The 13,745-nt window shown below is 40.5% G+C and overlaps 1 protein-coding gene across 1 annotated transcript; it reads left to right on the top strand.

Annotated features, from left to right (window-relative positions):
- The first annotated feature begins 11,337 nt into the window (after window positions 1-11,337).
- LOC144700306 (secreted RxLR effector protein 161-like) lies at window positions 11,338-12,069 on the top strand. Its single transcript, XM_078571810.1, has 2 exons — window positions 11,338-11,908; window positions 11,963-12,069. Exons 1-2 carry the CDS (start codon window positions 11,338-11,340, stop codon window positions 12,067-12,069), a joined length of 678 nt encoding a protein of 225 aa, XP_078427936.1.
- Window positions 12,070-13,745: the final 1,676 nt, after the last annotated feature.

Below are 13,745 nucleotides of genomic sequence, written 5' to 3'. Positions count from 1 at the left end.
CTTTCTATCAGATTTTTTATCGATCTTTCTATCTGATATCCTATCTATCTATGTACCTATCTACCGATCTTTCTATCGATCTATCAGAGCACAAATGAAGAGCATCACATAGACCAATTAAATATTCCACTTATAGCAGTGAGGTACTATCACATGGCATGTAGAGAGAAACCATTTGATAGCTTGAATTCAAGAGAACATCGATCAGCCAACAGACTTGTTGAAGTCGAGAACATAGTGGAACACTTGAGTATCCAATGAGCTGTCTCATCACTCATTGTACAAGTTGATACTTTTTAAAAGACCACAAACCACGTTTCATGAGGACGCTACTTAGAAAAATTCCAGATTAAAAATGTTGACACTTGGCTATTCATTTCATATCAGTTCAGAAATCTAAGGGCAGTGAGTTTATACGGTCTAACAATGGCCACGCAGCATGCACTCGATTGAGAGCACTCAATGGGATGTAAGAAATAAGGATACATATCACGATTATTTTGTATAAAAAAATCTAATGAATAGACATTACCATTTCCTATCTCTTTTCTCATCCTAGCGGACAGCCCAAAGTTACCTGATCGGCCAAGTGAAACAGCTCTCTATGATCATTACTGAGTTCCCATTTATTTTCATGAATGAAGTTGTGCTATTATGGTTGAACGGAGCAGTCGAACTTAATGAAAATTGGAAGCAAAATTGGCCTAAAGGATTAATTCCGTTATTGTAGATAATCAAAACAAGGAGTTGGTACAGTAATAACCGTAAGGACTGGACATTCCATCGATGGGGTGGACATTTTCTCCTTGATGATTGTATCAAAACTTCACCATGTGATTGTTTTGTATTATTTATTATAAGGTATGATTAGTGAGAGGCACCCACGCGAAACCGGACCGGAACTTCTGGTTAGCCTGAGAAAAGTGGACTGACGATCCAGTTCGGTTTGGTCTGACCAAACTTTGTTCAGACTGTGTCCTTCCCGACGTTTATGTACACACCTGAATGTTCCATATCTATCAATATTTCATCCCCATTTAATCCCCTGAATGATAACTCAGACCTCGCTCCTACTTCTAATCATACTAGATAACCCCTTGGATGTATTGAGTGAATTGTTTAAGTATAGTGTAAGGACCTATAATACCCCTAGGATATTATTTATCAATGTAATTCTGGTAAAGTATGATCATCCACTATTTTAAGGTTTATAGAATGTTAATAAATATTCAGCAATTCTCAGATATGAAAGATTGATGATTGTTCATCAAATTCTCATTTATGTAGTGGTAATCAACTTTGTTGTGTTTTCTGTAATCATCGTAAAAAATATTGCACTCAAAATGATAAATGGAGTTTCATATAAAAAAAGGTAATATAAGCATAGTTTTTTAAGTGTCGAATTTAAGATTATAGTAAGTGAATCATTTATTTTAAAGTTTACATACTCAAGCCACCATCTTCTACTCGGCTTATATGGTTCAATGACATACAGCTTTAGGTTAATAAAACACCTCCAGAAAATACACAACATCCAAAAGTGGAGCAATGATTATTCATTCAAAATTTATTTGAGTAGAATAATGTTTTTTTCTGATATTACAAAGATGATGTGCCATGATCAGGAGAAAATGTAACACATCATAGTATGTATATTGCTGCATTCATGTGACTTGAGCATGGTGCATGGATGAATTAGCTATTGATAATAAATTAATTGGAAATTTATATTTCATATGAAAGTTATGTTAGTCTCAAAAAATGTTGATATTAGACTCCATTAATGATTAAAAATTCAAAAACTCTTCCATATAGTCTTTATAAATTAGATGAGGAAACATCTATTATCTTTAAATAGGATGAGATTCATGGGATCATAGGAATAGAAGAAACTTTAATGTTAGAATAGAAGGAACTATTGTTTTGGTTAAGGAAAGACTGAGAGTTAATATTTGAGGCATAGAAAAAAGAACAGTTTCAGAAAAAATCCTTTCATGTATGAACACTCATCTTCGTGTCTTACACATCTTTTTTGGGGGAAAGAAATTCTATTATTTTGGGCCTTTATTTACTCAATCCAAAATCAATTTATCATTTGAATAATGAATCAAAGACACATTTTAAAATTGAACGCATCGTTAAAACCCAAATAATCACCTTTGTACTGATCAAATATGTACTTTTTTGTTTCCTTGAATGTCTCTTTGAGTTTTCAGATGTGTAACTACTACAAGCATTCATGCAATCTTCAGACAATTGGTTCTCCTCATTGTTTCCTCAATCTGTGCTTCTAGAATCCAGATTTACTTCTCATATAGTCTCACTAATGCTGGTTGTGGGGATATGAATGATAGTGCATGAAAGAAATTTCATTTCAGCAAAACCTAAGATCAATTTAGAATTGATCTCTATAACATATAATATGTTGAGTACCTTGTCAGGAATTTTTTCCACCCTTGACTTGCTTCGTGGGATAGTTTCTGCAAGCCGGTCAATTGCCCAACCTCTAGTGGTATCCACACGGCTAGAAGGTCGTTGGATCTCCTCTCCTTCTTTACCCCTTCTTCTTGTTCTTATGAATATTCTCACCATCAGAGAGGAATTGTGGAATGAGTGGAGAAAGGGGGATAACTGGCTGGCATGGGTACCTAAAATGGGTGTTCTTCCACTGTGTATACTTATGATTTTTCATAAAAACCAATTACGTGAAAGTATATCCACCAATGCCCTTATGATCTTATGCGCGTGAACCCTCTAGGCCCATGTATCATTCTAGTTAATAACTTTATGTTGGGTTCTAGGGCCATGGTTGAATAATAGAAAATGATTTTTTTGTGCAACATAAGAGTTAATCGATTCCAAATTGAACTTCAAAATGAATACATCATAAGTACCTTGTGAGAAACTTGTTCCCACCTTGACTTTCTCACTTTGAGATTGTTTTGAAACTGTTCACGTGTCTGGCTTCTAGTATCCATGTGATCTAGTTGCTCTTGGATGGCCACTTCTTCTTCTCCAAATCTCTTGAAAATATTGAAGATATTCTCATCATGAAGACTATCTCCTTTGTTTGAGTGGATAAGTGCTTAGAATGAAGAAAGTGGAGGGCTTGGGTGCCTAAAATGGGTGCCCCGTCCCCTATTTATATTTTACTTAAGATTTTTATAAAAAATCCATCAATTAAAATATATTCACCAATGCCCCAACAATCTTATGCATGTGAGCCTCTTGGCCCATGAATCATTCAAAAAAATTTTAGCGGCCCGACAACAATAATGAGCCAACCTAATTAATTAACTACGTCAACATATACATTAATTAACTAAGGATTGATTTAACCCAATCGGTAGGTTAAGTTTTCAGCCCATGGGGTGCCAAGCTATACCTCGTGCTCTAGAAGATACCAAGAAGAGCTTGAACTCTATAATGGAATTTTACCATCATCGGTTATAACATATGTATAATCTTTCATCTCGGCGGGACTCTCGAACGACTTAGGGTATGGTTGATCATCAAACCCTAATCCATCTTCATCAAAACCTAAGTGGTGTCATTGGAGAACGTCTTCTCCAATAGCATCACTACCCTGGCCAAGGATTTTGTTACATCCTCCTTGAGCCAATCTCCTCTTGTACCGAGGGAAAAGGGTCCCCCATTGACCGCTCAATCACTTTCATGCACTTATTACTATATCCGAGCTAAGACTTATTTGAACCCCATGGTTATAAACTCATAAGACATCGCCAAAACATAATCATCCATCCATGAAATATCCGTGGTTTCTCAGGTTAACACATCACTTAAACAACTATGACATGAATCAACCTAACCAGTAGTTAGATATAATACCATCATAAGATTGATATGGATCAATTCAGTGAGCTCTTTCTCCAAGGATCACCCTTCATCTCTCCTTAATGTATAGTGCAGGGATGCAGACGAGACGATTTTTTCATCCCAAGACAAAAAATCATCCCATCCAAGGGTTTGTACAAAATTTGGGACAAAAATTCATCGTGGGATGAGCGAACGGGACGGTTTTTGCCCCGTGGGATGATTAAACCGTCCGTCCGGAGGTCTCAGACGATGGGTGGACTAATCTGAATGAAAAACCGCTGGATTCACATCCGACGATTGAGATGCAGCCACGCAGCCTCGATAGCCACACGATCTCTGATGATGAGGACGGGCGTGCTGACGACGAGGACAGGAGAGGTGGCACTGGAGGAGAAGGAAGTATGGAATTTTTAGGGGAAGCAAGGTGGCACCAGAGTGGGAAGAAAGTAGGAGCCGAGAGAGGTGGCACCGTATGCTGACAACGAGGAGGGGGAGGGGCAGATAGCCAGTTAGCCCCCAGACGAGAGATATTTCTTCTTTCTATTGGTACGTTGCGCCCTATATGACTCTACGGACAACATACCTTTAATGAAATTTTAAAAAATAAAACTGGTTTTTTTCGTCTGGGACGAGGGACATGACGGTTTTTTCTCGGAACGTGACAAAAAATTGTCCTGAGAGGACTAGACGCTATGGTTTTCGTATCGTTGGATGAAAAAATCATCCCGTTCTTCGTCCTTTCACTGACTCCGGACGTCGCACGGGATGAAATTCATCCATGTCCGGGATGATCCAAAACTATACCTTAATGCCTCCACACTAATGGCCACATGATCAACCATGCTTATCATTTAAGTTGGATCATGTAGTGTTATTGTATTGAGACAATTTGATGTCCATCTTGACTATCCATGATATTTGAATATTTATAATAGCTGTTAAAATAATATTGATAACTGTATTATGATCTGATTATAATTCACTAGGTCATTGCACATATTCATGGACTTCATTATAGACATCACACACAGATAATAATGAAGAAAATATTTCATTTGATGAACTTAAATAAAAACATGGTGGTATTATTTCCTTAAAAGTCACATTATATCCATCAACTAGAAGGAATACTCAGGAAGAGCAAGAGACGTGAGGGAGGGACACTCTTGAAGTAGTTGCATTGATGTAAAAAACCGTCAATATTATATTTTTACGCTATATTATATTGTCACAACAATCACTAGTAAAATTTCATAAAAGTATCCATCCATGGGAAAATTTTATACAAGTCCTTGGACTTAGAGTACATCTACCAACATAAAAAGTCTCATGCATGTGACTCTTTGGGCCCATGCATCAGTCTAGTTAATAATATAAATAACCTCATGACTTTTATTAATCAACCTTATAAGTTAATTATATCAACACACATACCTATTAATCAAAAATCAATTTAATGTAGTTGATAGGTTGAGTGGCCAGCCAGTTGGGTGCCAAGCTACACCTCGGGCCTTAAAAGATATAAAAGAGTATGTTAACCTTCTAATGATACATTTACCATGTATCAGTTACCATGTATGTATATTCCCTAATCTATGTGAAACTCTTGAATGACTTAGAGTATGTTTAACCATCGAACCTTAATTGGGCATTCTATTTTACACTAAAAAACCCATTCTCCAATATTTTCACTTACCTTTCTAGAAAATTAAATGTATCTTCTTTCTTAAGTCAATATCCTCTTGTACCAAGGGTGGACAACTTCACAATTATCTTCATAGAATTTTTGTTGCATCCAAGATTTAATTGATTTGAATCTCATGGTTAATGACTTTTATGTTGTAATTAAAACATAACCATCCATCCTCAAGGTATCTTTGGTTTCTCGTGTAAGGAACACATACGCGACCTTGACATGAATAAACTTGATTGAATTAATGTTAGGTACAATCTCTCTCTCTCACACACACACATATATGTATCAATTCAGTGAACTCTTTCATCAAAGAGCACTCACTATTTGTCCATAATGTCTCCACACGAATTGCTATGCAATTAACCATATGCATTGTATCAGTTGGACCACATGTTAATTTTGGTAGTAATTTCATATATTTTATGTGTTTATTACCATTAAAATTATCATAAATGCATGTTATTAAAATTAATCATCACATGCCATAAATAAATTAACATAATTCATAAAATTTAAATTAGAATTTACTTAAGAATTTATTTCAGTTTTCATAAAATTTCATTCTATGAAAACAAGATGCCTCAAATATCTCCAACTTCAAATGAAGATATATAACAGTATAGAAAGATATTTTAGATAAAATTTTAATGTTAATTTTGTTTTTATCTCCTCTATCCATCCACCATATCATATCGATAATAAAACTTCCTGTCCTTGTAAAAGAAAGATACCCTTAGATTTTCTTCTTAATTAAAAAAGCAAAGTGCTTTTCTCATTCAAAATATCCTTTTGGGTCCATTCTCCTGTTCTCCAGATGAATGATTTAAGGAGCGACGATTCAATCAAGAATGTGAAAAAAATTTCACTCGGACCATTTGTACACGTGATGATGAGATCAGTGTGATCCTCATCTTTTCAGAATCCCAACGTAGGTTATCATCATTTTTAAAGAATATCAGCCTTCATCTCTTTTTCCCCTTGCAATGGCTAAATCTGCATCACTCACCCATCCCTGCTACTTATGGACGTGTATTCATAACCATCTCCATCACCCTCAAAAATGATCGAAGTCATCCTCTGACTAAAATCATGTCGCCACCATCTAACCATCATTTGGAGCTAATAAAGCCACAAGCGAGTGTTTTTATTCGTAATTAATGAGTAATATTTTCCATAATTAATGAGTGTTTTATAATTTTTTTAATAAATTAGAGAATAATAAAAATTTTATCTCATCATTTTAGAATTATTTTGAATTGATTTTCACTGCTTGATTTTATATAATTATTTTTACTTTTTTAAAATTACATAAAATGTAAATTTAATAGACATTCACTTATTCAATAATTTCTCCATGTGGATTTGACCCTTACCATCTTGATGCTTGTAAGGAAATTATAAATATTGTTGCATAAAAAAGACACCTCAAATGATAACTATTGCATAGTTGCTGTAGTATAGTGGTGAGTATTCCCACCTGTCACATGGGCAACCTGGGTTTGACCCCTGACAACTATGCAAGTTGATGTGATTTGAGTCATTCAGTTCTCTATCGTCTAATGTTTCTCTCCTTGATTTTGTTGTTGTATTGCCCTAATGGAAAATAACCTTTAGGAAGATTGAAAAAGTAAAAAATCCTTAAAAATAAATTCAAAATTATATATAATTTTGACTTATTAAGTTAAGGGTGCAACTATTATTACTCGTTTACAATATCTAGTATCAGGTATCTATGTTATCTGTTATCCAAACTTTCAGGAGCACAACTGACATCAGATTTGGTATCCAAAAGAAATATTGGCTTTTGATGGTGTTAGTGATATGTATCGTGGTTTCTCTCTCCTCTCTTCTCTCTTCTCTCTCCTCTCTCCTCTCTCTTCCTTCTTATCTTATTTCATATCTCTCCTAAGAAAGTGTGGAACTCCTTTTCGATACCTAATTCAACTTGGTATCAGAGCAAGGTTAAACGACGCGATCGGCATCTCCACTCTCTCCGTCCGGCCGTCGTCACATCGTCCCATTCACTCAAATAACCTCCCTTCCTCCCAATCTCATCACATTCCGATTTTCTCCCTTCCTCCTAATTTCGATTTTCTCCCTTTCTCCCAATTTTCTCAAATTCCTCAAATCCTTCCCTTCCGATCACTCCACTTCTTCAATCCCTCTCCTCAATTCACACTTCCCTCAATTTGAACTTCAAATTCCCGAATTGACTCCTCATACCCCATATGGACTCCACATTCTCTGGCGACTCATCGTTGGCGGCAAATTCTGCCCCGACTGGCTGTCCCCCGGCCGGCAAGCACTCCATCGTCACCGCCCTCACTTGTCCGGCGTACACGTTCAACGGGACCAATTATGGTTCGTGGTCTACGTCGTTCATGGATTCCTCATCGCCCATCGCCTCAGACACCATTTGACCGACCCTCCGCCGCTGGAATCTAATCCCTCCTATGCTGAGTGGAGCTCTCTCAAGTCTGCCATCTGCGCGTGGATGTACCAGAGCGTCGTGAATAATATCATGGAACTGATCAGTCGGACCTGGTCCGTTTGGGCTCTGTGATTGCGTCTTGCCATGATGTATGCCAACAAGAGCAATGTGAACAAGATGGTACGCCTCTACGAAGATATTTTTGGCTGCAAACAAGGCTCGTGGTCCCTTCAGGCCTACTACGGCTCCATGGAATCTATCTTCACCGACCTCGCGGTATACCAGCCTCCCTCTACGGATATCGAGACCCTGACCCGCTAAAGGGATGAACTAAGTGCGGGTGCGTTCCTTAGTAGCCTACGATCCGAGCTCGCGGGTATGATCGGCGGCCAGGTTCTCGATGGTGCTCGCGTTATGCCCATTGAGGAGATCTTCTTGGCTGCCCTCCGGGTCCAGGATAGTGTGCCGACTCTCCCAGGTATCTCCCCTCCTGATGTCTCATCCCTGGCTGCCATCGGAAGTCCACCAAAGCCCTCCGGAAAGGGAAGTGTGTCCGGCAAATCCCATAACTCCTTTCCTCCCTGCAAGTATTGCGGGAAGCTGTCACATCCGGCTGACAAGTGCTGGAAGGAGTTTGAGAAGGCCGCCTGGGTGTTAGTTGCTACCGGGGGCAAGTCGGCCTCTACCCTATCGAGTGCCTCTCCCTCCACCATGAGAGCTGCCCCGGGGCCAGCCCCCCCTCTCGTCGGGAACTATCAAATCTTGGTCTCTCCAGCCGAACTGGCTTATCTCCAGGCCTCACGCGCTTCCGCTATGCATACTCCACCATCTGCGTCAACTTGCCTGGCCTCATTGGGTGCTAGCCTTGCTTCTTATAATGGCGAGAATACATCTACTCCAGGTATGTCCGCCTCCTAGCTTCTAATAATATGTCTTGGGTAATTGACTCAGGAGCCTCGACCTATATGATGGGCACCCCTTCTATCCTCACCTCCCACCATCCTACCTCTTCGATTCCCCATGTCTATATCGCCGATGGCCGTCCCGGTCCAGTGAACGGCTCCGGTACCACCCGACCCACCTCCACCCTGCCCCTCCATAACGTCCTTTATGTTCCTAGATTCCCTACTAATCTCCTGTCTATCAGCGCTATCACTAAAGTGCTTAACTGTGGTGTCTTCTTCTATCCTTACCACTGCGTCTTCCAGGATCTCCGTACGGGACAGAGGATTGGACTGGGCCTTGAGAATGGACGTGGCATCTACGAGCTTGTGGCCGAATCGCCATCTGTTGGCCTCCGTGCCCTTTCTTCCCTCTCTGCTTCCCCTTGTTCCCCCCAAACTTCCTTTTTGTGGCATTGTCGATTGGGACATCCCAGTTTCTCCAAACTTAAAGCTGTTTTACCATGGCTGCATCTACGTGACTTTAAGTGTGAGTTGGCAAAACATCATCACTCCACCTACCCAGCGTGCACGAGTTTACCCTCTTCTTGCCTTTTTGACATGTTACATCCGGGGCCCTGCGCAGCATGTCTCGCCCTCTAGACGACGCTACTATATTGTTTTCGTGGATGACTATACCCGTCTCAGCTGGACCTATATCCTTAAGAGCCGCAAGGAAGTTCTTACTCGTGTCCAGAAGTTTGTTATGGAGGTTTCCACACAGTATGACACTCCTGTAAAGGTGCTTCGAACTGATAACACTCTCGAGTTCACTCAACAGGCGATTGCTGGCTTCTATGCCAAAAAGGGGATACTTCATCAGACCACGTGCCCATATACATCCAACAAAATGGAGTTGTTGAACGGAAACATTGCCATCTGCTGGATATGGGTCGCACTCTCTTGGTTGGTATGCATGTCCCTATGTATCTATGGTCAGATGCCGTGCTCACCACCACTTTCTTGGTGAACCGTCTACCCTCCGCTGTGCTTAGTGGTGCCATTCCGGTCCATCGACTTACACCCAATGCTGACTTATTTTCTCTACCCCCACGTGTGTTTGGGTGCACGACGTTTGTCCAAGATTATACACCCGGCCTCTCCAAGCTGGCTCCTCGCGCACTCAAGGAGGTGTTCGTGGGATATGCCAGGACTCAGAAGGGATACTAGGTGTACTTCCCCTCCACACGTCACTACGTCACGTTGGCCGATGTCACTTTTCACGAGGATGTTCCCTTCTTCTCGCCCTCCTCTCTCGTTCCTCTCCCTGGTCCCGTCCCCCGCCCTCCGTCTCGGGATCCAGTCTCCATTGTCCCTCTCTCTCCTCCTGAGTCATCTCTCCTTGATGCATTATCTCCTCTCCCTGACCCCTCTTCCCCTCCTCCGGCCCTACCTGAGTCCTCCAGAACCCCCCCCCCTTTCCCCTCTTGACATCTCTACGCCACCCCTGCCCATGTCATCTCCCTCTTCCGCCTCTGACCCCCCTCCACCCACTGACCTCCATCTTCCTATTGCTCTCCGCAAGGGGACTCGCCACTGCACACACCATCCTATTGGCCACCATGTTTCTTCTTCCCATCTCTCCATCCCTATCGTGTCTTTGCCCTCTCCGTTCTCTCTGAGTCTATTCCCAAGACATATCTTGAAGCTCTGCATGTTTCGGAGTGGAAGGCCACTATGGACGCCGAATATGCTGCGTTTATTCAACGAGAGACATGGACGTTGGTTTGTCTCATGTCTGATGCCAATGTCGTCTCTTGTAAGTGGGTGTACTCCCTCAAGTACAATCCGGATGGCTCTATTGCTTGTCATAAGTCTTGTCTCGTGGCTCGGGGTTTCTCTCAAGCCTATGGTCTCGATTATACTGAGACGTTCTCGCCCGTGGCTTGTCTTAGCCCCATAGGGGTCCTTCTCTCAGTCGCCCTTAATCAGACATGGACTCTTCATCAACTTGACGTCTCGAATGCCTTTCTTTATGGTGATCTTGTGGAGCAAGTGTATATGGAGCAACCTCTTGGGTATGTTGCTCAGGGGGAGTCTTCAAAGGTGTGCCTCCTCAAGAAGGCGATGTATGGTCTGAAGCAGAGTCCCTGTGCTTGATTCCATAAGTTCTCCAAATTGCTGTTTGCGTATGGCTTCGTCTCCACTGTCTCCGATCCTACGGTGATGTGCAACGTACTAATCTGGGGTGTGTTGTGCTAGCTGTTTACGTTGACAATATTCTTCTCACCGGTAGTGATGAATCTGCCCCTGCTGCCACCAAAGCTTATCTATGTCAGCACTTCGTGACGCGTGATCTCTCTCCACCTAGGTACTTCCTCGACATTGAAATTGCTCACTGGCGCGATCAGATGGTCTTATGCCAACGGAAGTAGGCATTAGACCTCCTCAAGGAGACGGGTATGCTAGGGTGAAAACCCACTGTCTCCCCTATGGAGGCCAATATCGATTGGTGGACAAGGTCAACAACACTACTGGAGGATGTAGGCCTGTACCGTCACTTGGTGGGTAAGCTGATATACTTGATAGTGACACGTCTTGACATTGCATATGCGGTGAGCATATTGAGTCAGTTCATGCACGCTCCTCGGCTGGTACATCTTGATGGGGTGTATCGTGTTCTCACCTACATCAAGCACGCTCCTGGAAAGAGCTTGCTATACTGGCGACTGGGGCATCTGCATGTTGAGGCTTACTCTGTTGCCGGCTACGCGGGTGATAAAGCCGATCGGAAATCGCATGGTGGCTATGCCATATATGTTGGGGGCAGCCTCGTCACTTGGAGATCACAAAAACAATATGTGGTCTCTCGCTCTAGTGCCAAATCCGAGTATCGAGCTATGGCATATACCGCAACCAAGATGGTCTGGCTGAGGTCTCTTCTCATTGAGCTTGGTTTCCCCCCTCCCTCGCCCATGCGGATGTACTGTGATAATGAAGCCGCCACCTTCATCGCCAGCAATGACACTTTCCGCACACGGACTAAACATTTTGAGATTGACTGTCACTTCATTCGGTAGTATGTTATTGGTGGCACTATCTGTACTCCTCATGTAGCTTCTGCGCATCAACTTGCTGACATCTTCACGAAGGCACTTGTTGGGACGACATCTGAGACTATTGGAGGCAAGCTGGGCATGTTTGATCTGCATGCGCCAGCTTGAGGGGAGTGTTAGTGTTATGTATCGTGGTTTCTCTCTCCTCTCCTCTCTTCTCTCTCCTCTCTCCTCTCTCCTCTCTCCTCTCTCTTCTTTCTTCTCTTATTTCATATGTAATTTTCTCTCTCCTAAGAAAGTGTGGAACTCCTTTTCGATACCTAATTCAATTGATGGTAAATGGAGAATGATTAACTGAGAATGTTAGGTAGATACCAATTACGATATTGGAATGGTACAAATAACGATGCAAAATGGATAATGGATACCATGAAAAATATTGAATTGAACATAAAAATAATGCTTCATTTAAATCTAGCAAAAATTCTGATTGATGCACTTTTAAGATTATGTTTTAGATAATATTCTTTGAGGATTATGAGGTACAATTATTATACAGATAACCTTCAAGAGATAGCATCGACATCGATCTAGTGAGTTTGTTTACATGAAAAGTTAAGAAATCTGTTTTATAAACAGACCCGCAATACAATAAGAAAACATATAATTTAGCATGAAAAATCTAGACGAAAATACAATGAAACAAGAAAAAAAATCACTCCTCCATCACAACTTTGCCATCGAGACGTCGCTGCAGCTCCATCTCATCGTTGGGTCAGTTGCCCCACCATCTCCCCCCCACTTAATTCTCATCCCAGATCCATCTTACCACAACTTTATCTTATTGTTGCAGGCTCACAGGGAGCATAGCCGTACCTGAGGGCTCCCAAGTATTTTATATAAATATTTGCCCAATACACATTAAAATGTGTATTTGGCCAAGACAATGCGAAATAAGTGTATTGGCTCAGTACACATAATTATTGAAATCCAATATCCGTTCCTAATATTGGACATTGAATCATGAGATTCTTGTAAATCCCAAAATGATGACGGAGAATGGTCCACTAACAAGTAACATACGTAAATTTGTATGTTATCCATTATGTGTATCCGATAACAGGCGTCGGATGATGAATACATAATCTTCAATAATGAACAAAACTGGTCCAAAACCTTAATTTTTTTGATTGAAAGATACAAAACCATAAATTATATTGTATATGTTAATATAACATATCCTCCTTTTTAATATAATGTCATAACATTCCATAAAATACCAGAAAATCAGAAAAATCAGAGTTTCATTCTAAAAATATAATACTCACCTAGAAATATTAAAATAAAGCTAAATATATATCAATGGTGGATGATATTTGAAAAATGTATTTGGCATTGATGACATCTATATTTCCAATATTTACATGATCATACCTCATATCGTGAATGAGAGTTTTTTTAAAGATATAAAAGGGGCATCAGATAAACTTAAGGATATGTATGAACCCTGAAAGTAATCAAAGACATTATTATATAGTTGTAATAAAACATTTTGTTCATTTAAACAATGGACAAAACTCTGCAGGAAATATGTATTTTTAGTTGATAAATATTCAATTATTGTTGAATTCTTTCTTGTTGTGCCTAACACTTTTTGTCCAAGATGAAAATCAGAATGATTCCTTACAGTTTTACTTGTTGATTCACTAATGAGTTTGAAGTGAGGATTCCCTCTTGTTTAGCACTAGTTTAGTCATCATCTTAGTAACATTATTCCTGGCAACTTACAAGGAGCGAAATATAAGATAATAAATTAGTTTCCTCCTCAAGCAGTTTTTGGCATG

This window comes from Wolffia australiana, chromosome 2 (genome assembly GCF_029677425.1).
Source record: "Wolffia australiana isolate 7733 chromosome 2, ASM2967742v1".
Classification (NCBI taxonomy): domain Eukaryota; kingdom Viridiplantae; phylum Streptophyta; class Magnoliopsida; order Alismatales; family Araceae; genus Wolffia; species Wolffia australiana.
The sequence above is the reverse complement of the archived record's forward strand: the minus strand, read 5'-3'. Positions and strand labels throughout refer to the sequence as shown.

Bases quoted from the DNA above. Each gene is read 5' to 3' on its own strand.
- LOC144700306 (XM_078571810.1), top strand. From the start codon at position 11,338: ATGGAGGCCAATATCGATTGGTGGACAAGGTCAACAACACTACTGGAG. The intron at 11,909-11,962 runs GTCACTTCATTC...CTCCTCATGTAG, and splicing joins TAAACATTTTGAGATTGACT to CTTCTGCGCATCAACTTGCT.